The 23160-nt window shown below is 48.1% G+C and overlaps 1 protein-coding gene across 5 annotated transcripts in view; it reads left to right on the top strand.

Moving 5' to 3' along the window:
- LITAF (lipopolysaccharide induced TNF factor) overlaps positions 1-17710 on the top strand; it is a 40255-nt gene extending 22545 nt beyond the window's left edge. For 3 of the 5 annotated variants that reach the window (XM_064362497.1, XM_064362498.1, XM_064362499.1), the window contains exons 2-4: positions 7433-7657; positions 10928-11084; positions 15976-16183. In XM_064362497.1, the coding sequence (XP_064218567.1) occupies positions 7438-7657; positions 10928-11084; positions 15976-16084 (486 nt within the window). In that variant the 5' untranslated portion in view covers positions 7433-7437 and the 3' untranslated portion in view covers positions 16085-16183. Of the gene's footprint in view, positions 1-5483; positions 5582-7432; positions 7658-10927; positions 11085-15975 lie in introns of those variants that run through there. The other 2 variants (XM_064362500.1, XM_012453205.3) reach the window with 2 other exon arrangements.
- The last annotated feature ends 5450 nt before the right edge of the window (positions 17711-23160 follow it).

Consider the following 23160-nt stretch of genomic DNA (forward strand, 5'->3'; position numbering starts at 1 on the left):
GGCATGAGACTTGCTTGAGCCTGGGAAGCGGAGGCTGCAGGGAGCTGAGATCATGCCACTGCACTCCAGCCTGGGCGACAGAGTGAGACTCTGTCTCAAGAAAAAAAAAAAGTTATAATTTTTTGTTTAGAAATAAGGTCTCACTACGTCACCCAGGCTAGGGTGCAGTGGTGTGATCACAGCTCCCTGTAACCTCAGACTCCCGGCTCAAGCAGTGCTCCCACCTCAGCCTCCTGAGTAGCTGGGACTACAAGTGTGTGCCACCATATCTGGCTAATATATATTTTTTAATTTAAATTTTTTAAAAAAGATTATTTTTCTGTATGATTTTGTGACCCTACTGTTTTTTTCTTTTCTTTTTGTTTTGAGACAGGGTCTCGCTCTGTCATCCAGGCTAGAGTGCAGAGGCGTGATCATAGCTTATTGCAGCCTCAAACTCCTGGGCTCAGGTGATCCTCCTACCTTAGCCTCCAGAGTAGCCAGGAACACAGGCACCTGCCACCACGCCCGGCTGGTTTTTGTATCTTTTGTAGAGACATGGTCTGAATTTGTTTCCCAGGCTGGTCTCAAACTCTTGGACTCAAGTGATCCGCCCATCTCGGCCTCCCAAAGTGCTGGGATTACAGACATGATCCACCGTGCCTCGGCAAGAATATTGTTGAGAGTTGGAGTGTGGAAAATTTTGGGCAAAAAGGGACCCCAAGATATCCCAAGTGGCATATTTATAGATGTGAAAGTGATTCCACAGCTGGGCCTGTCAGATCCAAATTCTCCATGGATCAGAAATGCCTCCTTTTCCTTTTCTGTCACCAGTGGTCACATTTGCCTGCTTAATTTCTGGGTTCCAGTGCCGCATGGAAACGTGAGGCCACCTGTTCAAAAGTGTTAAGAATTTCTTTCTTTTTTTTTTTTTTTTTGAGATGGAGTCTTGCTCTCGCCCAGGCTGGAGGGCAGCGGCAAGCTCTTGGCTTACTGCAGCCTCCGTCTCCCCGGTTCACTGTGTGGAGAGGCTGGGCCCGGTGGCTCATGCCTGTGATCTCAGCACTTTGAGAGGCTGAGGCAGGATTGCTTGAGTCCAGGAGTTTGTGACCAGCCTGGGCAGCACAGCAAGACCCTGTCTTTAGGAAAAATTAAAAAATTATTCAGTCATAGTGACAAACACCTGTAGTTCCAGCTACTCCAGAGGCTGAGACAGGAGGATTGTTTGAATCTACGAGTTCTAGGCTGCGGTGAGCTATGATCATGCCACTGTACTCCAGCCTGGGCAACAGAGCAAGACCCTGTTTCTTTCTTTTTTCTTTTCTTATTTTATTTTATTTTTGAGGCAGAATCTCTCTCTGTTGCCCAGGCTGGAGTGCAATGGCGAGATTTCGGCTCACTACAACTTCTGCCTCCCTGGTTCAAGTGATTCTCCTGCCTCAGCCTCCTGAGTAGCTGGGATTACAGGCATGGGCCACCACGTCCGGCTAATTTTTTACATTTTTAGTAGAGACGGGGTTTCACCAATTTGGTTAGGCTGGTGTTGAACTTCTGACTTTGTGATCTGCCTGCCTCGGCCTCCCAAAGTGCTGGGATTACAGTGTGAGCCGCTGTGCCCAGCCTTTAAAAAAAAAAAAAAGACACTGTGGGGAGTGTGTGTGTGAGTTTAGGGTGAGGGGGACTAATTGCTGTTCCTAAGAGTTTCATAGTTGGGGGGGTGATGAGGAGGAAGTGAGGGGTGATGAGGAGGGGGATGGCTGGTGGGTGGGCCTCTTATCCCAGGAGATAAGCCAAATTGAAATGAAGACGCAAAACAAGAAAACAGAATGGCACTAACTATAGTGGCATTTCCTGGCCTTGGAGCCTGAGGGAAGGAAGAATGTGGAATTTATTTAGAAAGCTTCCAGTGGTTGGACGGGTGGGTGATCCCAGCACTTTGGGAGGCCAAGGCGGGTGGATCATGAGGTCAAGAGATCGGACCATCCTGGCCAACGTGGTGAAACCCATTAGCCGGACATGGTGGCACATGCCTGTAATCCCAGCTACTTGGAAGGCTGAGGCAGGAGAATCGCTTGAACCCAGGAGGCGGAGGTTGTGGTGAGCTGAGAATGAGCCACTGCACTCCAGCCTGGGCAATAAGAGTGAAACTACTTCTCAAAAAAAAAAGAAAGAAAGCTTCCAGCAGTTATGAGTCTTTTTTACTATTCTGGCCTGTTGCTCTTGTTCTTTTCAGAATTATAAATGTGTTTGTGTGGTTGTTGGATCTCAAAGCAATGCTCAAAGGTGGCCGTGTCTCAAAGTCCCAGATCAGATGTGACCACATGAAAAACAGTCTCAATAAAGGGGGAGAGGTGGGGAGCAAGGTCTGAATTTCCAGAAACTGGGCCCCACCCGTCCTTTAAAGGTCATCAAAAGAGAGCTCCCGTCCTCCCATTCCCCACACCTGTATGTTGACTCTTTAAAAATGCAATTTCCTTGCTTTGGGAGGAGAGGCTGTGGTTTTGCAGGAATCGCGCTGCTGCTCAGTTCAGTCACTGCCTCTTGGAGGTTTAGGATGCCCCAGGCCTCGTTTTCCCTCATAGCATTTCCTTGGAAATCACGACCAACCCAACCAACCATTCTACTTGAGGATTTCTGCACACACTGGCGTTTTCTAGTATTGTAAGTTTCTATATGAGTCAGTTTTCATCATAAATCATGGAGGTCAGTCTGGGGCTGTGATGGTGAGTCCTCAATGTTCAACCCGGATGTAGGTCCCTCCAGAGCCCCGAGATGCCCTGTCGTTCCCTTTGCTGGAAGTTTTGACAAGGCCAGAAGCAGATGTCGGGGCTTCCTGGGGCCATCTGGGAGGGATGTCAGCTGACTTTAGAGGCGAGCTGGAACTTCTGCATTTCTGTTCCTATATGTCGGAGGAAACTGGCAACACGCCTCAAACCACTTTACACCTGACGTCAGTCTTGGTGTTAAACCCGAGCCTGTTTTCACAGATGCCTCCTGCGATCTCATCACACCCCGCTCTGCCCTCCTGTTCCTGTGGCCTTCTCTGCTTTGCTTCTTGCTCCTCTTACAGACCTTCTGTCTCATCTGTCTTTTCTGAGGTTGGGTGTCTCCTTTTCTCGTGACTCCCATGGCTCATAGCTTTGCTGTGTATTAGGAGCAGAAAGCAAGCTTCATTAGGTTATTTAAAATTTTTTAGTAGCCCCTTTTTTTCTTTTTTGAGATGGAGTCTCACTCTATGCCCCAGGCTGGAGTGCAGTGGCATGATCTTGGCTCACGGCAAGCTTTGCCTCCCAAGTTCAAGTGATTCTCCTGCCTCAGGCTCCTATAGGAGGTCAGTCTGGGGCTGTGATGGTGAGTCCTCCTATAGGAGCCTGAGGCAGGAGAATCACTTGAACTTGTAGCTGGGATTACAGGTGCTCGCTACCACACTCGGCTAATTTTTGTATTTTTAGTAGAGGTGGGGTTTCACCATATCGGCCAGGTTGGTCTCGAACTCCTGACCTCAAACGATCTACTCGCCTTGGCCTCTCAAAGTGCTGGGATTACAGGAATGAGCCACCACACCTAGTCGCCATGATTTAATTTATTTTTGAGACACAGTCTCACTCTGTTGCTTAGGCTGGAGTGGAATGGTGCGATCTCAGCCCACTGCAACCTCCGCCTCCCGGGTTCAAGCGATTCTTTTGCCTCAGCCCCCTGAGTAGCTGGGATTACAGGTGCCCACTACCATGTCAGGCTAATTTTTGTATTTTTAGTAGAGACAGGGTTTCACCATGTTGGCCAGGCTGCTCTTGAACTCCTGACCTCAGGCGATCCACGCGCCTCAGCCTCCCAAAGTGCTGGGATTACAGGTGTGAGCCATCGTGTCTGGCCTCTTTTTTATTTTATTTTGTTTTATTTTTTTGAGACAGTCTCACCCAGGCTGGAGTGCAGTGGCATAGTCACGACTCACTTGAACTCCTGGGCTTAAGTGATTCTTCCACCTCAGTCTCCCAAGTAGCTGTGACCACAGGGGTGCACCACCATGTCTGGCTAATTTTTAATTTTTTTTTGTAGATACGGTATCTTCCTATGTTGCCCAGGCTGATCTGAACTCCTGGGCTCATGCCATCCACCTGCCTCAGTCTCCCAAATTCCTGGGATGATAGATGTGAGCCACCATGCCTGGCCTAGTAACCACATTTTAAAAGATACAAAGTAACAGATGAAATTAACAATACATTTTACTTAACTCTGTATATCTAAGCTGTGATCATTTTAATCTATCAATATAAGAAATTATTGGCCAGGCTCGGTGGCTCATGCTTGTAATCCCAGTGCTTTGGGAGGCTGAGGTGGGCGGATCACCTGAGGTTGGGAGTTTAAAGACCAGCCTGACCAACATGGAGAAACGTCTACTAAAAATACAAAATTAGCCGGGTGTGGTGACGCATGCCTGTAATTCCAGCTAGTCGAAGCTGAGGCAGGAGAATCACTTGAACCCAGGAGGCAGAGGTTGTGGTGAGCTGAGATCACGCCATTGCACTCCAGCCTGGGCAACAAGAGTGAAACTCTGTCTCAAAAAAAAAGAAAAGAAAAAAGAAATTATTAATGAGATATTTTACATTCCTTTTTTCCTACTAAGTTTTGAAACCCAGGGTATATTTTACATTGACATTCTATCCCAAATTGAATGCTAAATTTTCATCAAAAACATTTTGGTCTAATCAGTGTTCATCAAATTTACTATTGAAAAAGTAGATTCATCTACCCAGGTTGTCCCAGACTTAAATAAACACTTCCCAATAATTGAATTGTTAGTTTTTAACATTTAAATTGCTTAAAGTTAAATACAAGTAAAAATTCATTGGCAAATAAAAAGATGAAAAAAAGCTAAGAAAAAAAAATTCAGTTCCTCACTCACACTAGCTAATTTTTTTGTTTTCTTTTAGAGGTAGAGTGTTGCTCTGTTGCCCAGGCTAGAGTGCAGTGACATGATCATGGCTCACTGTAGCCACCACCTCCTAGACTCAAGTGGTCCTCCTACCTCAGCCTCTTGGGTAGCTGGGAAAGGGTGCACCACCATGCCTGACTAATTCTTTTCATTTTAAAAATATTGTAGAGACAGGGTCTCACTATGTTGTCTAGGCTGGTCTTGAACTCCTGGGCTCTAGAGATCCAACTCCCAAGAGGCCTTGACCTCCCAAAGTGCTGGGATTACAGTCACGAGCCCCTGTGCCCGGCCGCAAGATACATTTTAAGCGCCCAACAGCCCTACATGACTGGTGCTGCTATATTGGGCAGCAGATACAGACCACTTCCATCATCACAGGAGGTTCTGTTGTACAGCTCTCTGATAGAATGAAGTCTTGAACACGTGTTTTCCAAGGGACTTTCCAAGTTTTCTGAAACACCGCCCCAACCCATCTTTACTTACTGACTTTATCATGTTCACTGCCCCTACACCTGGCTAATTTTGTTTGTTTTTTGTTTGTTTTTGAGACAGAGTCTCGCTCTGTTGCCCAGGCTGGAGTGTATTGGTGTGATCACTGCTCACTGCAGCCTCAACCTCCCAGGACTAAGCAATCCTCCTGCCTCAGCCTCCTAAGAGCTGGGATTACAGGTGTGTGCCACTATACCTGGCTAATTTTTTGATTTGTTGTAGAGACAGGGTCTCACTGTGTTGCCCAGGCTGGACTTAAACTCCTAGACTCAAGTGATCGTCCTGTCTCGCCCTTCCAAAGTACTGGGATTACAGGCATGAGCCACCGCACCCAGTCCTTTTGTTTTAGAGATGGAGGTCTCGCCATGTTGCCCAGACTAGTCTTGAGATCCTGGGCTCAGGCTATCTTCCCACCTTGGCCCTGCAAAGTGCTGCGATTAAAGGTGTGAACCACTGCACCTGGTCGCTGTTTCCACTTTGAAGTCAATGCCCTTCCTTTGGTTCTGCCAGAGGTCTCCTCTTTGAGGCTTGGTTTAGAGGCAGGGCTTCCGATTCCGAGAACGTCTCTACGCTTCTCCCTGCAGTGGGATTAATTGCTGCCTTGGCTTCCCACGAGTTCTAGAAAATGAGGCAGACAGTGTGGGGAGAGGGGAGAGGCGGCCAGCCTGTCCGAGCCCTGGGCTGTGGCTCGCTGCCCTGGAGCCTGGTTTCCCATTTCTCCCTAGACAGGTTTGAATGGCTCTGCTAAGGCAGCCTGAAACCCGCCCAGTTAGAAAAACAGCCACACAAAGAACAGCACTGTGTCTGCCTCCAGCTGCCCCGTGGCTGCTGGAGCATGGAACATCAGACAGAAGCACACTCTGGGTGCAGGGTGAAATTCTAGGCAAGCAGCAGGTCTGCCAGGGCCGGAGGGAAATCCTTTCTTTGCCCTCACAAAAGAAAATGTGTGCCTGGCTACTCTGGTGTTCGTTTTTCAAGATGGGAACTGGAGTCTATGTGTATTTTCTTCTTAAAAAGCTGTAACACACAGGCTGGGCGAGGTGGCTCACACCTTTAATCCCAGCACATTGGGAGGCCAAGCGGGGAGGATCACTTGTGCCCGGGAGTTCAAGACCAGCCTGGATAACAAAATGAGACCTACCCCCGTCTCTACAAAAAAAAATAAAAATATTATCCGGGCGTGGTGGTGCATGCTTGTAGTCCCAGCTATCTGGGAGGCTGAGGCAGGAACATCACTGGAGTCCAGGTGGTAGAGGCTGCAGTGAGCCGAGATCGTACCACTGCACTCTAGTCTGGGCGACAGAGTGAGATCCTGTCTCAAAAAAATAAAACAAAAAACAAAACTATAACTTGCATACAAAAAGCAATATACTCTTAATTGAACAACTCAGAATTTTACAGACTGAGCATACCTCTGTAACCAGCCCCCAGATGAAAAAAGAGAACAGGACCTGCCCTTCACAAAGACCCCCTCATACCAGATTCTTCTTCCTCTCCCAAGAGCAAGTGTCCCATGGACTCATTTTGCCTATTTCGACCTTTATTTAAATAGCATCATACAATGTACATTTGGTGGCATCTGGCCCCTTTGCTATTTGTGATAGTTTGTGGTTGTTTTTTGAATGCCTTTGTCTTTTCTGTTACCTGAAACAGTGAAAACCACAGTGGTTTTAAAAAAGAAGAACAGCAGCACCAGATGTGGAAGATAGACAGGTCATTGGTAATGGTTTAAGATGTGAAGAAGAAACTGCCCGTATTTTGTTGATGTTTCCACTTGAGATTTTCTAGGCTTTGGTGGTTTTTCGTAGTAATTGTTTAGTTTTTGATTTTTATTTAGGGAATCCCTTAAGATAAGAATTCTGAGGTCTTGAAGGGACATTAACCCCCTTCCTGGCTTTTGGACAAAGCTGGATAGAAGTCATTTTCTCAGATTTTCTGTTTGCCAGAAAGAAAATTGAAGACTTGGGTGAGAAAGAGAGGGAGGCAGAGATCAATTTAATTTCTTATCTGGTGTGTTCTTTTCTGTTTCAGGTAAAATGTCGGTTCCAGGACCTTACCAGGCGGCCACTGGGCCTTCCTCAGTGCCATCCGCACCTCCATCCTACGAAGAGACGGTGGCTGTTCACAGTTACTACCCCACGCCTCCAGCTCCTGTGCCTGGGCCAGCCACGGGGCTTGTGGCAGGGCCTGATGGGAAAGGCATGAACCCTCCTTCGTATTACACCCAGCCAATGCCTGTCCCCAGTAACAATCCAAGTACGTGTGGCCTCCGAGGCCCCCCTTACCATTCCTGGGTTGTCCACCCTGAGGCTTAGGAGAGTGGGAATCAGGAGAGTGACCGAAGGGACTCTGCCACAGTCTAAGTGAAGTGCCATTACATTCCAGTTTTCCCCCCATACCTTGAAAGTTCACAAATAGTCTTTTAGGATCCATGTTGGTGAGGCTCATGGCTTTTCCATAATAAAGTATGGGTTAGGCTCTTTCCCACTGCTATAAGTAAAATATCGATGCCGAAAAAGAAATAGCACTCGAAGATACGTCCTCTCGGCGAGGTAGTTTACTTCTATAGAAGGGTGCGGGCGAGCGGACGGAGCAATGATGGCCACCGTTTGGGGTACTTATGCCTGACGGGGGTCATCCCTACTGCTGTGTCGTCCCCTACTGGCTAGGGTTAGACTGCACGAACTAGACTAATCCCCATTGAACAGGGGGGTCCGAGCTGGATTGGCAGGGTGGGTGTTTGGGCGGGGAGGACGGGTTATGGGCATGGATGAGTCAGGATAGGGAGTGGGTACAGATGTGAACTACTGATGAACCGGTGGAGAAGGTTGTTTACTGGAATTACAAGGAAGTTAAACTTTAAAATGGAGATTTAAAGAATAAGAGAGTTGGACATACTGACGTACTGATTCTCTGAAGAGAACCTTGGGGTTCACTCTAATGGCATTATCACCGCATACGAATCGTTTGGCATATCTCACGGAGGCACAACGAACTTTCTTCTGAGAATGGGAGTTTGTGTTTTAAGGGCCCCCACCCTTCCTGCTGAGGTCTGATGCAGAACCTCTGCCCCCAGGCCAGGGCCAAGGTAGGAGCAGGGAGAAGAAGGTGTCCTGAGCGGTGTGCGACCGTGTTTTCACGCCAGCTCACCCTCAGTGCAAGTTGCTCTTTTGCTTTCGAGCGACTAGATGGTCCCTGTCCTTTGGCGCTTCCTTCCGCCCAAGTGTTCCCCGGCATGTCGCTGCTTCAGTGTCACGAGCAGTTTTGGGAGAAATCTTTAGCTCAGAGGGGGCCCGTGAATCAGACTGCCTGGGTTCACCTAACCTCTTGTGCCTCAGCTTCCCCATTTGTAAAATAGTTTCCTTGAGTACCGATTTACCGCTATCAGTGGGTTGTTAACACAAGAAGTTCTGTGTGCCAAATACAGAATACTCATTCGATAAAAGCAAACTCTTATTGTTGTGTTCAAGTTATAGGACCCCTTGAGCTGGAAGAGGAAGAGATAATGACTTTAGATTTTTAGACCATGCTGTGCTCAATAAATAATTTACTCTTTTCTTTTTTTTTTTTTTTTGAAATAGGGTCTCACTGTGTTGCCCAGGCTGGAGTGCAGTGATGCAATCATGGCTCGCTACAGCCTGGATCTCCTGGGCTCAAGTGATCCTCCCACCTCAGTCTCTGGAATAGCTGAGACTATAGGCACACACCACCATACCTGGCTAATTGTTAAATTTTTGTAGAAACGGGGTCTCACTATGTTACCAGGTTGATCTTTAACTCCTAAGCTCAAACGATCTTCCCACCATACTTGGCCTCCCAAAGTTGATAATCCTATCAACGTGAGCCACTGAGCCTGGCCCAAGTAACTTATTCTTGAACCCCAAAAACACTTAATAAAGTGTGTGAACTGGGCGTAGTGGCTTGCACCTGTAATCCCAGCTACTGAGGAGGCTGAGGCAGGAGGATCACCTGAGGCCCGGAGTTCAAGACCCGCCTGAGTGACATAGTGAGACCTTGTCTCTATGAAAATAAAATTGGCTGAGTGTGATGGCTTGCACCTGTAGTCCCAGCTACTTGGGAGGCTGAGGTGGGAGGATTGCTTGAGGCCAGGAGGTTGAGGCTGCAGTGAGCTATTATTGTACCTCTGCACTCCAGCCTGGGAGACAGAACAAGACCCTGCCCCTAAAAAATTTTTAAAAAAAATTAACATAAATGCTAAAGTATGATTCAATACTACTTTTCTGGAAGGAGCGTCTTTCTATGAGTATTTCTAAGTTTAGTTAACTCTAGGCAGTAATTTCCATTGGTTATATAAATGGCATTCTAACAATGTAGAAAGGAACAGAAGGAAGTCGCTTTGACAAAAATGTGAGCTTAACAACTGAAGTGCTTGATGATTTTCATCACCCTGGATTCTCTTCCTTTTTTCTTTTTCGAGACAGAGTCTCACTCTGTTGCCCAGGCTGGAGTGTGGTGACATGATCTCAGCTCATCGCAACCTCTGCCTCCTGGGTTCGCGTGATTCTCCAACCTTAGCCTCCCGAGTAGCTGAGACTACAGGCACGTGCCACCATGCCCGGCTAATTTTTGTCTTTTTAGTAGAGACAGATTTTCACCATGTAGGCCAGGCTGGTCTTGAACTCGTGGCCTCAGGTCATCCACCCCCCCCCCAACCTCCCAAAGTGCTGGGATTACAGATGTGAGCCACCGTGCCCAGCCTGGATTCTCTTCTGATTCTTGTGAATGTCCACACATGTTTTCACTTAGCTGTTTCTTCCTAGTTTATTTCATATTTCATTTCTTACTTCAACACAGTTCACGAGCTTGTTGTCTTACAGAATTGGCCTGCGTTTCCTGGCATGGTAAACTCTCCCTTTATCATTGGGTGCCAGAGATTATCAAAGGATCTGTGTAAAAAGAGTGGATTGTTTATCGGGAGCTGCTAGACACAGTGTGAGACTGGTTAACATTTATTTATTTATTTATTTTTGAGACCAAGTCTCGCTCTGTTGCCCAGACTGGAGTGCAGTGGTGCTGTCGTGACTCACTGCAGCCTCAACCTCTCAGACTCAACTGATCCTCCCACCTCAGCCTCCTGCATAGCTGGCACTACAGGCATGCACCAGTATGCCTGGCTAATTTTTATAGTTTTTTGTAGAGGTGAGGTCTTGTCTTGTTGCCTAGGCTGATCTCAAACTCCTGGTCTCAAGCGATCCTCCACCTCGTCATCCCAAAATGTTGGGATTACAAGCGTGAACCACCGCGCCCGACCCTCCTTGTATGAGGCTGAATCATACTCGGTGGATGGATAAACCCCAATGTGTTAATTCATTCGTCCGTCAATGGACACTTGAGTTCCTTCCCCTTTTGGCTCTCCTAGATAGCCAAACGATGAACACATGCTCTGAACACGGATGTACAGATAGAATATTTGCTGGCGTCCCTGCGTTCCCCTCTTTGTTCTGTAGCGAATGCTGTGGCCTTGTTTCCTGAGCAGCCTGTGTTTGTCCCTCTCCCTTCCATCAGTTGCCGTGCAGACGGTCTATGTGCAGCAGCCCATCTCCTTTGCGGACCGCCCTGTGCAGATGTGTTGTCCTTCCTGCAACAAGATGATCGTGAGTCAGCTGTCCTATAACGCCGGTGCTCTGACCTGGCTGTCCTGCGGGAGCCTGTGCCTGCTGGGGTGAGTCTGCCTCCTGTGTGGCCCAAGACCTCCTGCCCTTCTCTCTGGGTGTTGCGAGCGGTGGCGGGGGGTGGTGGTTCTCAACTGGACTGTAGTGACATTGTGCCAGACAGTTTGTTCATTCCCTTTCTTTCTCTCTCTCCCCTTTTTCTTTCTTTCTTTCTTTTTCTTTCTTTCTTTCCTTTCTTTCTTTTTCTTTCTTTCTCTCCTTTCCTTTCCTTTTCTTTCCTTCTCTTTCTCCCTTTCTTCCTTTCTCTCTTTTTCTTTCTTTTTTTCCTCTTTCTTTCTCTCTTTCTTTCCTTTCTTCCTTTCCTTCTCTTTCCCTTTCCAACGGAGTCTTGTTCTGTCACCCAGGCTGGAGTGCAGTGGTATGATCTCGGCTCACTGCAAGTTCCACCTCCCAGGTTCAAGCGAGTGTCCTGTCTCAGCCTCCCGAGGAGCTGGGACTACAGGTGCCCGTCACTGTGGCCGGCCAATTTTTGTATTTAGTAAAGACAGGGTTTCACCATGTTGGCCAGGCTGGTCTCAAACTCCTGACCTCAAGTGATCTGCCCACCTTGGCCTCCGAAAGTCTTGGGATTACAGGTGTGAGCCACTGCGCCTGGCCTTTTTTTTTTTGAGATAGAGTCTGGATTTGTTGCTCAGCTAGAGTGCAGTGGCGTGATCTCTGCTCACTGTAGCTTCCCCTGCCCAGGTTCAAACAATTCTCCTGTCTCAGCCTCCTGTGTACTTGGGATTACAGGTGTGCACAACCATGCACCATGACTATTTTTTGTATTTTTAGTAGAGGTGAGATTTCACCACATTGGCCAGGCTGGTCTAGAACTCCTGACCTCAGGTAATCTGCCCGCCTTGACCTCCCAAAGTGCTGGGATTGCAGGTGTGAGCCACTGTGCTTGGCCTAAGACATTTTTTTTTTTTTGAGACGGAGTCTCACTTTGTTGCCCAGGCTGGAGTGAGGTGGCACGATGTAGACTCACTGTAACCTCCGCCTCCTGAGCTCAAGTGATTCTCTTGCCTCAGCCTCTCGAGTGCTGGGATTACAGGTATGTACCACCATGCCCGGCTAACTTTTTTGTATTTTTAGATAGGGTTTCACCATGTTGGCCAGGCTGGTCTCGAACTTCTGACCCTCAGGTGATCCACCCACCTCAGCCTCCCAAAGTGCTGGAATTACAGGCGTGAGCCACTATGCCTAGACCAAGATATGTCTTTGTTGTAAGGGCCATCCTGTGCTGGCCCCCACCTGCCTGACGCCAGAAGCACCGCGCTCCCCAGTGTTAAACTGACCAAAAATGCCCGCTGGGAGGCCAAGTCATCTCTGCTGCTCTTAAGCATATCAGCCCCCAGAAATGGTTCTTCCGTCATTTCTTCTTGCTTATCTGCTGAAACCACTCCCTGCATGTAGGGATAAGCTTCGCAGCTGTTTGCAGCTGTGTATAGGGCAGTACCCTCAGGGATTCCTTTTTCTTCTAGAATTTCATGACCTAAATAATAATGTTTGCTCGAGCCTGAGAGAAGCTTTAAACAATCTGTACGTTAAAATTCTTCATAGAAATTACTTCAGAACTTCTTATCCTTTTATGACCCGAAGTATTTTTCCCATTGCCCATGCAGGGAAATTACGTAAAGTTATGTCGGCACCAAGGGTATTATGTTTAAAGAGATAATAGTTTCTGTTCTGGGAGAAAAATCTGAGAAACACAATCAATTTTTTGTTTCCCACAAAGCAGGTACAAGTAGCTTCCTTATTCCCGGCCACATGAGCCACTCAGAAAACCCCAATGGGCTCTGTTCTTATCCTTGAAGGAAATGATTGTGAGTTTCAGGAGCCTCACGCAAGCGGCAAGTTCCTCCACATTGTCCTTTGGTGACTTGAGGCTGAGAAGGAACAATATTTCTCTTCCTAACTTCAAAAAGAGGCTCAGAGTCCTGGAGAGTTTAGTTAACTTCCTTGAGATCATATATTTAATTAAGAAGGAAGGAGATGAAACAGCCTTCTGGGCACCTGATTCCCGCTCTTGCCCAAAGGACTCTGCCGTTGGTTGCTGTTTTCATTCCGTGGGCGGAAAATTCTAAAAAAAGAAAGTCCATTGCCTCTGGATATTTGTATGAAAACTAATTTTTATCTTTGAAATCAGGGAAAGACGGAATCGAAACTCATTTGGCCGGGCTCGGTGGCTCACGTCTGTAATCCCAGCACTTTGGGAGGCCGAGGCGGGTTAATCGCCTGAGGTCAGGAGTTCGAGACCAGCCTGACCAACATAGTGAAACCCCATCTCTACTAAAAATACAAAAAATTAGCTGGGTGTGGTGGCAGGCACCTGTAATCCCAGCTACTCGGGAGGCTGAGGCAGGAGAAACACTTGAACCCGGGAGGTGGAGGTTGCAGTGAGCCGAGATCGCGCCATTGCACTCCAGCCTGGGCAACAAGAGCGAGACTCCGTCAAAAAGAGAAAAAGAAACTTACTTGTTTTGTTTTGTTTCAGACTGAGTCTTGTCTGTTGCCCAGGTGGGAGTGTGGTGGTGGGATCATAGCTCACTGCAGCCTGACCCCCTGAGCACATGCAGTCCTCCCGCCTCAGCCTCCTGAGTAGCTGGGACCACAGGTGTGTGCCACCATTCCCAGCTAATTTTTAAATATTTTGTGTGTGGAGGTGGGGGTCTTACTGTGTTGCCCAGACTGGTCTTGAACTCCTGGACTCAAGCAATCCTCCTGCCTTGACCTCCCAAAATGCTGGGATTATTGAACTGAAACTTACATTGAGTATTAGCCTCTGCCCATCTGGCTTTAGAAATTGAGGCAGGCTTTCTTTCCATCCCTTTGTTCCTTCCTTAAACATGGTACAGTGGGTTCAAATCCTGCCCCTCACTTGCTGTGTGACCATCGGCAAGGGACTTTACCTCTCTGTGCTTCGGTTTCCTCATCTATAGATGGCAGGTGGCGGGGGGTTAATAACACCCACCTCAGGGGCTGCTGAGGATAAAGATGTGTGTGTGCTGCCTGGAACTGTGCCAGCACCTGTAAGCCGTAGAGGAGGATTCCCACTGAGCGGGCTGACTGCCCGCCCTTGCGTGAGCTCTGGAAAGCTTGGGCAATAGGAGGAAGTTTCTTTCATTAGACAGTTTCCTCATGAGAATATTTCCAAATTCTGCTTTAAGTAAAGCAACGTCTTCCTATAAAAGGTTGAGTTTTAACTACGTTTTTGGCAAACAGTGCTTGTCAGGCTGTATGAAATTCCTGCCTGTGTGTGCCAACGATGGATTATGTAGGTTAAGAGGCGTTATTTGGGATATTCTGTTTGGTCACTGTAAGAAGCAGCCTGTCCATATGGAAAAGAGATTAGGAAGACGGGGGCTGGTGAAACGGCCCGGGAGCCAGGTGCCTGTTTTAAGTTTTATGGGGACACAGCCGCCACGCCTATTGGGTTTTGGATTCTCTGTGGCTGCCTTCTCATTACAAGGGCAGAGGTGAGTAGTGGCAACATCAAGACGACGTATGTGTCGGGGCGTGTGGTGGCTTCCACCTGTAATCCCACACTTAGGGAGGCAGAGGTGGAAGGATCACTTGAGGCCAGCCGTTCAAGACCAGCCTGCGCAACATAGCGAGACCCCATCTCTACAAAAACCAGCAGCAAAAAGACTAAAAGATACTGCCTGTCCCTTTGCAACAAAAGTTCACCAAACCCATCTAAGACTTTGAAAGACTCCCAAATGACCCAAGATTTGAAATAATGCCCAGAGGGGCTCTGTCTGTGGGAGGAGCCTTGGCAGTGGCTGGCATGTTAATTTCCTAGGGCCGCTATCACAAATTACCTCACATCTAGTGTTTAAAACAGCAACTGGGCCGGGCGCGGTGGCTCACGCCTGTAATCCCAGCACTTTGGGAGGCCGAGGCAGGTGGATCACGAGGTCAAGAGATCGAGACCATTCTGGTCAACATGGTGAAACCCTGTCTCTACTAAAAATACAAAAATTAGCTGGGCATGGTGGCATGCGCCTGTAATCCCAGCTACTCAGGAGGCTGAGGCAGGAGAATTGCCTGAACCCAGGAGGCAGAGGTTGCGGTGAGCCAAGATGGCACCATTGCACTCCAGCCTGGGTAACAAGAGCGAAACTCCATCTCAAAAAAATAAAATAAATAAAATAAATAAAAAAACAGCAGCCATTGACTCTTATAATTCTGGAGGCCAGAGGTGTAAAATCAAAATGTCAGCAGGGGCCGGGCGCGGTGGCTCACGCCTGTAATCCCAGCACTTTGGGAGGCCAAGGCTGGTAGATCACTTGAGGTTAGGAGTTTGAGACTAGCCTGGCCAACCTGATAAAACCTTGTCACTACTAAAAATACAAAAATTAGCCAGGCTTGGTGGCGTGCACCTGCAATCCCAGCTACTCAGGAGGCTGAGGCAGGAGAATCGCTTGAACCTGGGAGGCAGAGATTGCAGTGAGCCTAGGTTGTGTCACTGTACTCTAGTCTGGGTGACAGAGCGAGACTCCGTCTCAGAAAAAAAAAAAGCACCTCAAAACCAAAATGTCAGCAAGACCATCCTCCCTCCTAAGGCTCCAGGGGAGAACCGTTTTTTTTGCCTCTTCCAGCTTCTGGTATGTCCAGGCATTCCTTGGCTTGTGGCCTCATCACTCCAATCTCTGCCTCTTTTTACATCTCCCTTCTGCCCTCTCTCTCTCTCTCTCTCTCTGTGTGTCCTCTCCTCTTCTTCTAAGGTCGTTGAGTTTTGGGGGTCCACCTGGGTAATCCAAGATCTCAAAATCCCTAATTACACTGGCAAAGACCCTTTTTACAAAGAAGGACATGAACCTTTGTTTTTGGAAGCCAGCATCCATCCTGCTGTAGTCAGTAACGTGCTCCCTGTGTCTCTCTCTCTTCTCGCAGGTGCGTAGCGGGCTGCTGCTTTATCCCCTTCTGTGTGGACGCCCTGCAGGACGTGGACCATTACTGTCCCAACTGCAGAGTTCTCCTGGGCACCTACAAGCGTTTGTAGGACTCAGCCAGACGTGGAGGGAGCCGGGTGCCACAGGAAGTCCTTTCCACCACTCATCCAGCTTCACGCCCGGTGGAGGTTCTGCCCTGGTGGTCTCACCTCTCCAGGGGGCCCACCTTCATGTCTTCCTTTGGGGGGAAAATGTCGCAAAACTAACCAACCTCCAAACCCCAGAAATTGCTGCTTGGAGTCGTGCATAGGACTTGCAAAGACATTCCCTTTGAGTGTCAGTCCAAGTGTCAGTTCTGCCTCCCTGTGACCCTGAGTCCTCCCATCTAACTGTGATCATTGCCCTATCTGAGTCTCTTCCTGTGATCTGCCATCAGTGGCTCTTTTTCCTGCCTCCGTGGGCCTTTCTGGTGGCGGTCTCACACTGAGAAGCCACAATTGCCTTATTTTGGAGGCTGTTCTGCCTGGAGCTTGGCTGCAGCAGCCTTCGGTGCCTGCCGTTATTCCCATCTCTGATGACAGAGATCTTGCCTTATAGACTTTACAGGCTTGGCTTTTAGACTCTGTAACTGCAGACGTCATTAGCACACAGATTCACTTTAATTTCTTAATTTTTTTTAAGTACAAGGAAGAGGGGCTATTAACACCTAGCACAGACATATCCACGAGGTCATAAATGCATGCTAAAAAAATAGGGCTGGATTTTTATCACTGCTCTGACCCCCTCCGCCGGTTTCTCTGTGTCAGACCTTCAGCACCCCTTTCCATGCAGGGATTTTTTCCTCATAATTATATGAACAGTTTTTATTACCTCCTTTTGGTCTGAAATACTTTTGAGCAGAATTTCTTTTTTTTTGTTTAAACAGAGATGGGGTCTTACCATGTTGCCCAGGCTGGTCTCAAACTCCTGGGCTTAAGCAATCCTCTTGCCTTGGCCTTCCAAAGTGCTGGGATTGCAGGTGTGAGCTATTGTGCTTGGCCTGAACGTAATTTTAAGAGGAGGATTTATTAACATTTTCTGTAATCGTCTGATTGGTGTCATTTTCCCATTTGTCCATGTAGCCTCACTTAAAAAAAAATAATAAAAAGACATGGATAATTTCATCCTCTGCTTTTACTTGGGGATAATGTGATTTTTAAACACCTTCTTCATGGAACTCTGAAAGTGGGGTCCCTTTTGGGTTCCTGGCGATGAGTTTTGAAAGATAAGGGGAAACACGTTTTGAGCATGTCTGGGTACCCTGGTGCCAGAACGCTTGGGAACCAGAACTCTTTCAGAGGAATCTAAAGTCTGATTTTAGTTTTCAGAGACACGGTTTGTTGTAAAACATCAGAAGACCTGATTTCCAGGACTCAAGCAGCAAGCCAGAATTCTAGGTCAGCTGCTGTGTTGTCTTTGAAGTCCAGAAAAAGCTGGGCTCGACCTTCACGAGTCCCCGATTTGGTAATAATTAAGCATAGGGAACTCATGTGAATACTACTATGTAGAAATAAAACCTAGATCTTCAACAAACATCTGTATATTGGTTGAAAATGATCGTGGTAACCATTGATCCCCCTTATTTTATGTGATGTTTGGAAAATTCCGGTAATTATCGTTTTTGCAATGAATGTGGATACCACCTAGTCCTTTGGTGTTACCTGCTTTTGAAAAATAAAGTCTTTGGTTCACTCGAACTATTTATGATTTCTTTGGGTGTGTAGAAAGGGCTCTCATGTTGCATTTCCAGCTGTTGCTACAAAGAGCCTTTATTTGCTCGGTAACGTTGACAAATTCTTCCCGATGAAAAACTTCAGACTTGCTGAATATCCTGCTATGTGAAGATGACCGATGTTGAGTTGGGCGGATTTGCTAACGAGTCAGATTTGAACATGCGGCTATTGGAACCCGATAGGCGTCATTGATGGCGGCAAGCCATAGCTTTCAAGTTTTAATAAAATGCACAGAAGAGAGCTGTCCTCATTCATCCTCTGAACAAAACATGCTTTGTGAGATGCTAAAAAGAGGGTATTGTAACGTGTCGGGAATATGGATGCCGCCCGCCTTCCCCCTCCTTTGCTACCTGATGAGACGGCTTCATTTCGGTAGGTGCAGGGAAATACGGTCATCTTGGTGGGGCTTACATTGTCATTTAAACCCTAAATTACAGTCTTGAAAAATTGCTGCTTTCCAGATCTTGATTGTGTGGTTTCGAGGCCATGCATATTTAGCAGTTTGGCTCAGATGGTGGCATATACATGATCTCAATCTGTTATTAATTACACATGCAAAGTCTTCAAAACAAGAGCCCTATTTCGGGATCGTAAAAACATGTATTACACAGAGCTTCCACATCAGATCCCTGGAGTACGAAGCATTGGACATTCCATTTTATTGTTCAAAGTATGGACTTACGTATTTTTGCAAATTAAAAGGCTTTTTTGTTTTGCCACTTTCTGATGGGGACTTGAGGGTGTTGGAAACACTGGTTCACATTCAGTGAATGAAAGGGCTTTGTACGTACCTACTTGGACCGCAGAGAGGAATTTTACCAATCTGATACCAAAAGCGGCTGCATATCTTATACTCTGCTGTGTCCATCTAGGCGAGGGGGCATTCTAAGAAGTGCTGGTTTGTGTCCTAACAAAACTATTCAGCTAGGGCATCTATTGAAGCCAGACGTAAGCACATGACTGATCCTTGCTGACCGAAGCGTTACCCATGAAAATGTTTTCTCTGGGACAACTAGCCTCCCAGTTGCTAACGAGACCATCTCTGTTGGATACTGAACTATGTATAAACGTGGATTCGTGTACTCACAACATTTGGCCTCAGTTTTCTCCCTAGTGAGAGCCTGTTGTGTTTGGGATGCTAAAATCTTTCTCTGACCTTCTGGACTGAAGATTTCTGGTAGGAGTAAATCTAGATGTTGGAATTTTACTTGCAGAATTCGGATTTGCCTTTTGGTCCCTCGGTCCTCTCCTCCCTGTATGACTCAAATGTTTACAATGAGTCACCTGTTTTCTGCAGGCACATGATTGAATTGGAAGTAGATCTAGCAAGGGCCATGAAAGAAACATCAAGAGTAGTTTTGATTTTTTTTTTTTTTGAGAGGGAGTATTGATGGGTCACCCAGACTACAGTGCAATGGCATGACCTCAGCTCACTGCAACCTCCTCCCGGGTTCAAGTGATTCTCCTGCCTCAGTCTCCCAAGTAGCTGGGATTAGAGGCACCTGCCACTGTGCCCAGCTAATTTTTGTATATTTAGTAGAGACAGCGTTTTGCCATGTTAACCAGGCTGGTCTTGAACTCCTGACCTCAGGTGATCTACCCATCTCGGCCTCCCAAAGTGCTGGGATCACTACAGGCAGGAACCATCACACCCGGCTTTTTTTTTTTTTAAATCTAAGAATTTTAGATAAGATTCTGGAGCTTAGATTAAAATGAAATAAATAAATAGCTCACCACCAAGTATAGAGTCTAGTGCATGTAACCACTTTGTAACTGCTCTCCGCAGTTTTAAAAAGATGGCTTCCCAATTTCCCCCCTCCCCTCCCCTCCCCTCCCCTCCCCTCCCCTCCCCTCCCCTCCCCTCCCCTCCCCTCCCCTCCCCTCCCCCCTCCCCTCCCCTCCCCTCCCCTCCCCCCTCCCCTCCCCTCCCCTCCCCTCCCCCCTCCCCTCCCCTCCCCTCCCTTCCCCCCTCCCCTCCCCTCCCTTCCCCCCTCCCCTCCCCTCCCTTCCCCCCTCCCCTCCCCTCCCTTCCCCCCTCCCCTCCCCTCCCTTCCCCCTCCCCTCCCCTCCCCTCCCTTCCCCTCCCTTCCCCCCTCCCCTTCCCTCCCTTCCCCCCTCCCCTTCCCTCCCCTTCCCTCCCCATCCCACCCCTCCCCTCCCCATCCCTCCTCTCCCCTCCCCGCCCCTCCTCTCCCCTCCCCTCCTCTTTTGTGATGGAGTCTCGCTCTGTGCCCAGGCTAGAATGCAGTGGCACAATTGGCTCACTGCAACCTCCACCTCCAGGGCTCAAGTGATTGTCCTGCCTCAGCCGCCTGAGTAGCTTGGACTACAGGGGCACACCTTTGTGCCTGGCTAATTGTTGTATATTCAGTAGAGACGGTTTCACCGTGTTGGCCAGGCAGGTCTCAAACTCCTGGCCTCAAGTTCTCTGCCTGCCTTGGCCTCGCAAAGTGCTGGGATAACAGGCGTGAGCCACTGTGCCTGGCCTGAGCATCTAAGTATTCTTAAAGCTCTTAGTACTTCAGTGTCCCTTAAGTGATCCTGGCTGGTTTCCCAAATGGGCAAAATCAATTTAATGGGTTTGTCAGAAGTCACAGTGCATCACTTAGTGCATCACTCATAATACATCTGAGTATTATTTGTAAAACTTTTGGGTATATAGATGCGTGTGTTGGGTAGGGGAGGTCTCAGTGTGAAGGGTAACATCTGGAAGCCTCTGGCTGGTGTCTGTGGATTTCACACTGTTTATCATCGGTTAACGCCTGCTGTATCAGGCATTGTGCAGTTGGGGTAGAAAGCGCCACCCTGTCTAGGAAGAGTGAACAGTGGGTTTAGTGCTACCCTGCCAACATTTCTTCCCCCTTCCTCTTCCCTCCTTCCTTCTTTCCATCTAAAATTCGCCAAGTATAAAAGTACATAATTAGGTGGCTTGTAGTACATTCACAGTGTTACGTAACCATCACTTCTACCTAGTTCCAAAACATTTTCATCAGCCCAAAATAATCCCCCATACCCATCAGCAGCCACTCCCCGTTCCCTCCTCCCTGCAACCCCTGCACCCATCAGTCTGCGTTCTGTCTATGGATTTACCTTTAGTGGCTATACCATATCAAGGGAGTCGTAGAATACGTTATCTTTGCGTCTGGCATCTTTTGCTGAGCATCGTGTTTTCAAGGTTCATCCACATAGTAGCATGGACCAGGGCGTCATTCCTTTTTGTGGGTGAATCATACTCCATTGCGTGGATAGACCACAGTTGGTTAATCCACTCATCCCCTGATGAATATCTGTTATTTCTAGCTTTTGGCTATTGAGAACAATGCCGCTGAGAACATTTGTTTACAGGCTTCTGTGTGGACATAGGTTTTCGGTTCCCTTGGGTGTATGCCGAGGAATGCAATTGCTGGGTTATAGGGTAATCCTACCTGTACGGTTCATCTGTTTATTTTTTGAGACCTAGTCTCACTGTGTCACCCAGGCTGGAGCACAGTGATACGATCTCGGCTCACTGCAACCTCCACCTCCCTGGTTCAAGCGATCCTTGCCTCAGCCTCCTGAGTAGCTGGGACTACAGGTGCATGTCACCACGCCTGGCTTATTTTTTGTAGAGGCGATGTCTCACTGTGTTGCCCAGGCTGGTCTCAGAAGTCCTGGGTTCAACTGATCTGCTTGCCTCAGCCTCCTGAGTAGCTGGGATTACAGGCATGCGCCACTACACTTGGCAAATTTTTAAATTTTTTGTAGCGTTGGGGTCTTCTGTGTTGCCCAGGCTGGTCTCGAAATCCTGGGCTTCAGTGATCCTCCTGCCTTGGCCTCCCAAAGTGCTGGGATTACAGGCGTGAACCGCCGTGCTTGGCCTTTCCGTTTTCACTCAAGGTCTTTCTTTGTGGTTGCGTCGGTTTGCCGTTCCCGTGTTTGTTGTTTGTCTAACTAAGTGGACTCCTCATTTCATTTTCCACCTGCCTTCTTCTGTCTTATAGTCTTAAATCCGTTCAGGCCTTTATCAGTGACCAGATAGTGTCCACATGTGTACATGTGAGAGGGGGTGGTCTGGGTGTCTCCATAGCTGTGTGTGTCTCGGGGGCCGTGTATGGGGGGGATATGAAGGAGTGTGTCTGTGTATGTGTGGAGGTGTTTGTTGGGGGGTCTAGGTGTCTGCCATGTGTGTGAGCTGGGCTCTGGGTGTCTCCGTAGCTGTCTGAGTGTCTGTCCCTGTGTGTGTGTGTGTGCGCGCGCGTGTGTGCACACATATCTGTGTCTCTAGATGTGTTTCTAGGTGCATGGAGAGTAAGGGGAAGGGGCCAAGCTGCCGGAGCTGCACTGGTCTAGAAGCCGTCAGTCCTCCAGGAGCCCTGCAAGGACTTTCCAGCCCCCAGGGGGAAGATAAATGACTGTTGCCTTGCTGAGCTCAGGGACTAAAGGGCAGGAATGATTGTTCCTCCCATTGTTATACAGCATGGAGGGGACCATGCCTGGCTTCCTGGTCTTGTCAGTCACGGCTGTGTCCGGCTGCTTGTGGATGATTCCAGATGAGAAAGATTCTTACCGACTCCTGTACAACAAGGCCAGGGCCACTGTCCTCAGACTCCATGGCTCCACATTAGAATCCCCTGGTTGAGGTGGGAGTGGTGGCTCATGCCTGTAATCCTAACACTTCGGAGAGACTAAGGTGGGAGTATTACTGGAGCCCAGGAATTAAAGACCAGCTTGGGTAATATAGTGAGACCTCGTCTCTACAAAAATAAAAAATTAAGGCCAGGTGCAGTGGCTCATGCCTGTAATCCCAGCACTTTGGGAGGCCAAGGTGGGCAGATCACCTGAGGTCGGGAGTTTGAGACCAGCCTGACCAACATGGAGAAACCCTGTCTCTACTAAAAATACAAAATTAGCTGGGTATGGTGGCACATGCCTGTAATCCTAGCCACTCGGGAGGCTGAGGCAGGAGAATCACTTGAACCCAGAGGGAGAGGTTGCATTGAGCTGAGATCGTGCCATTGCACTCCAGCTTGGGCAACAAGAGCAAAACTCTGTCTCAAAAAATAAAATAAAATAAATTAGCTGAGCATGGTGATGTGTGCCTCTGGTCCCAGCTGCTCGGGAGGTTGAGGCAGGAGGCTGGCTTGAGCCCAGGAGTTCAAGGCTGCAATGAGCTGTGATCTCACCATTGCACTCTGGCCTGAGCAACAGAGTGAGGCCCTCTTTAAAAAAAAATAAAGAAAGAAAGAAACAATCCCCTGGGGGAGCATTTAAAAGGCTCCATGCCCAGGCCATGCCCCAGATCAATTGGATTAGAAGCTCTCAAGGTGCCACCAGGCATCAGTGCCCACCTGTCCCTGGGCACAGCCATGCTGGGGACACAGGAAGTCTTTAATTTTCTTTTCTTTTCTTTTCTTTTTTTGTTTTGAGACGGAGTT

The sequence above is a fragment of the Aotus nancymaae genome, unplaced genomic scaffold (assembly GCF_030222135.1).
Source record: "Aotus nancymaae isolate 86718 unplaced genomic scaffold, 86718_ANA_hifiasm-v0.15.2.pri h1tg000049l, whole genome shotgun sequence".
NCBI lineage: Eukaryota > Metazoa > Chordata > Mammalia > Primates > Aotidae > Aotus > Aotus nancymaae.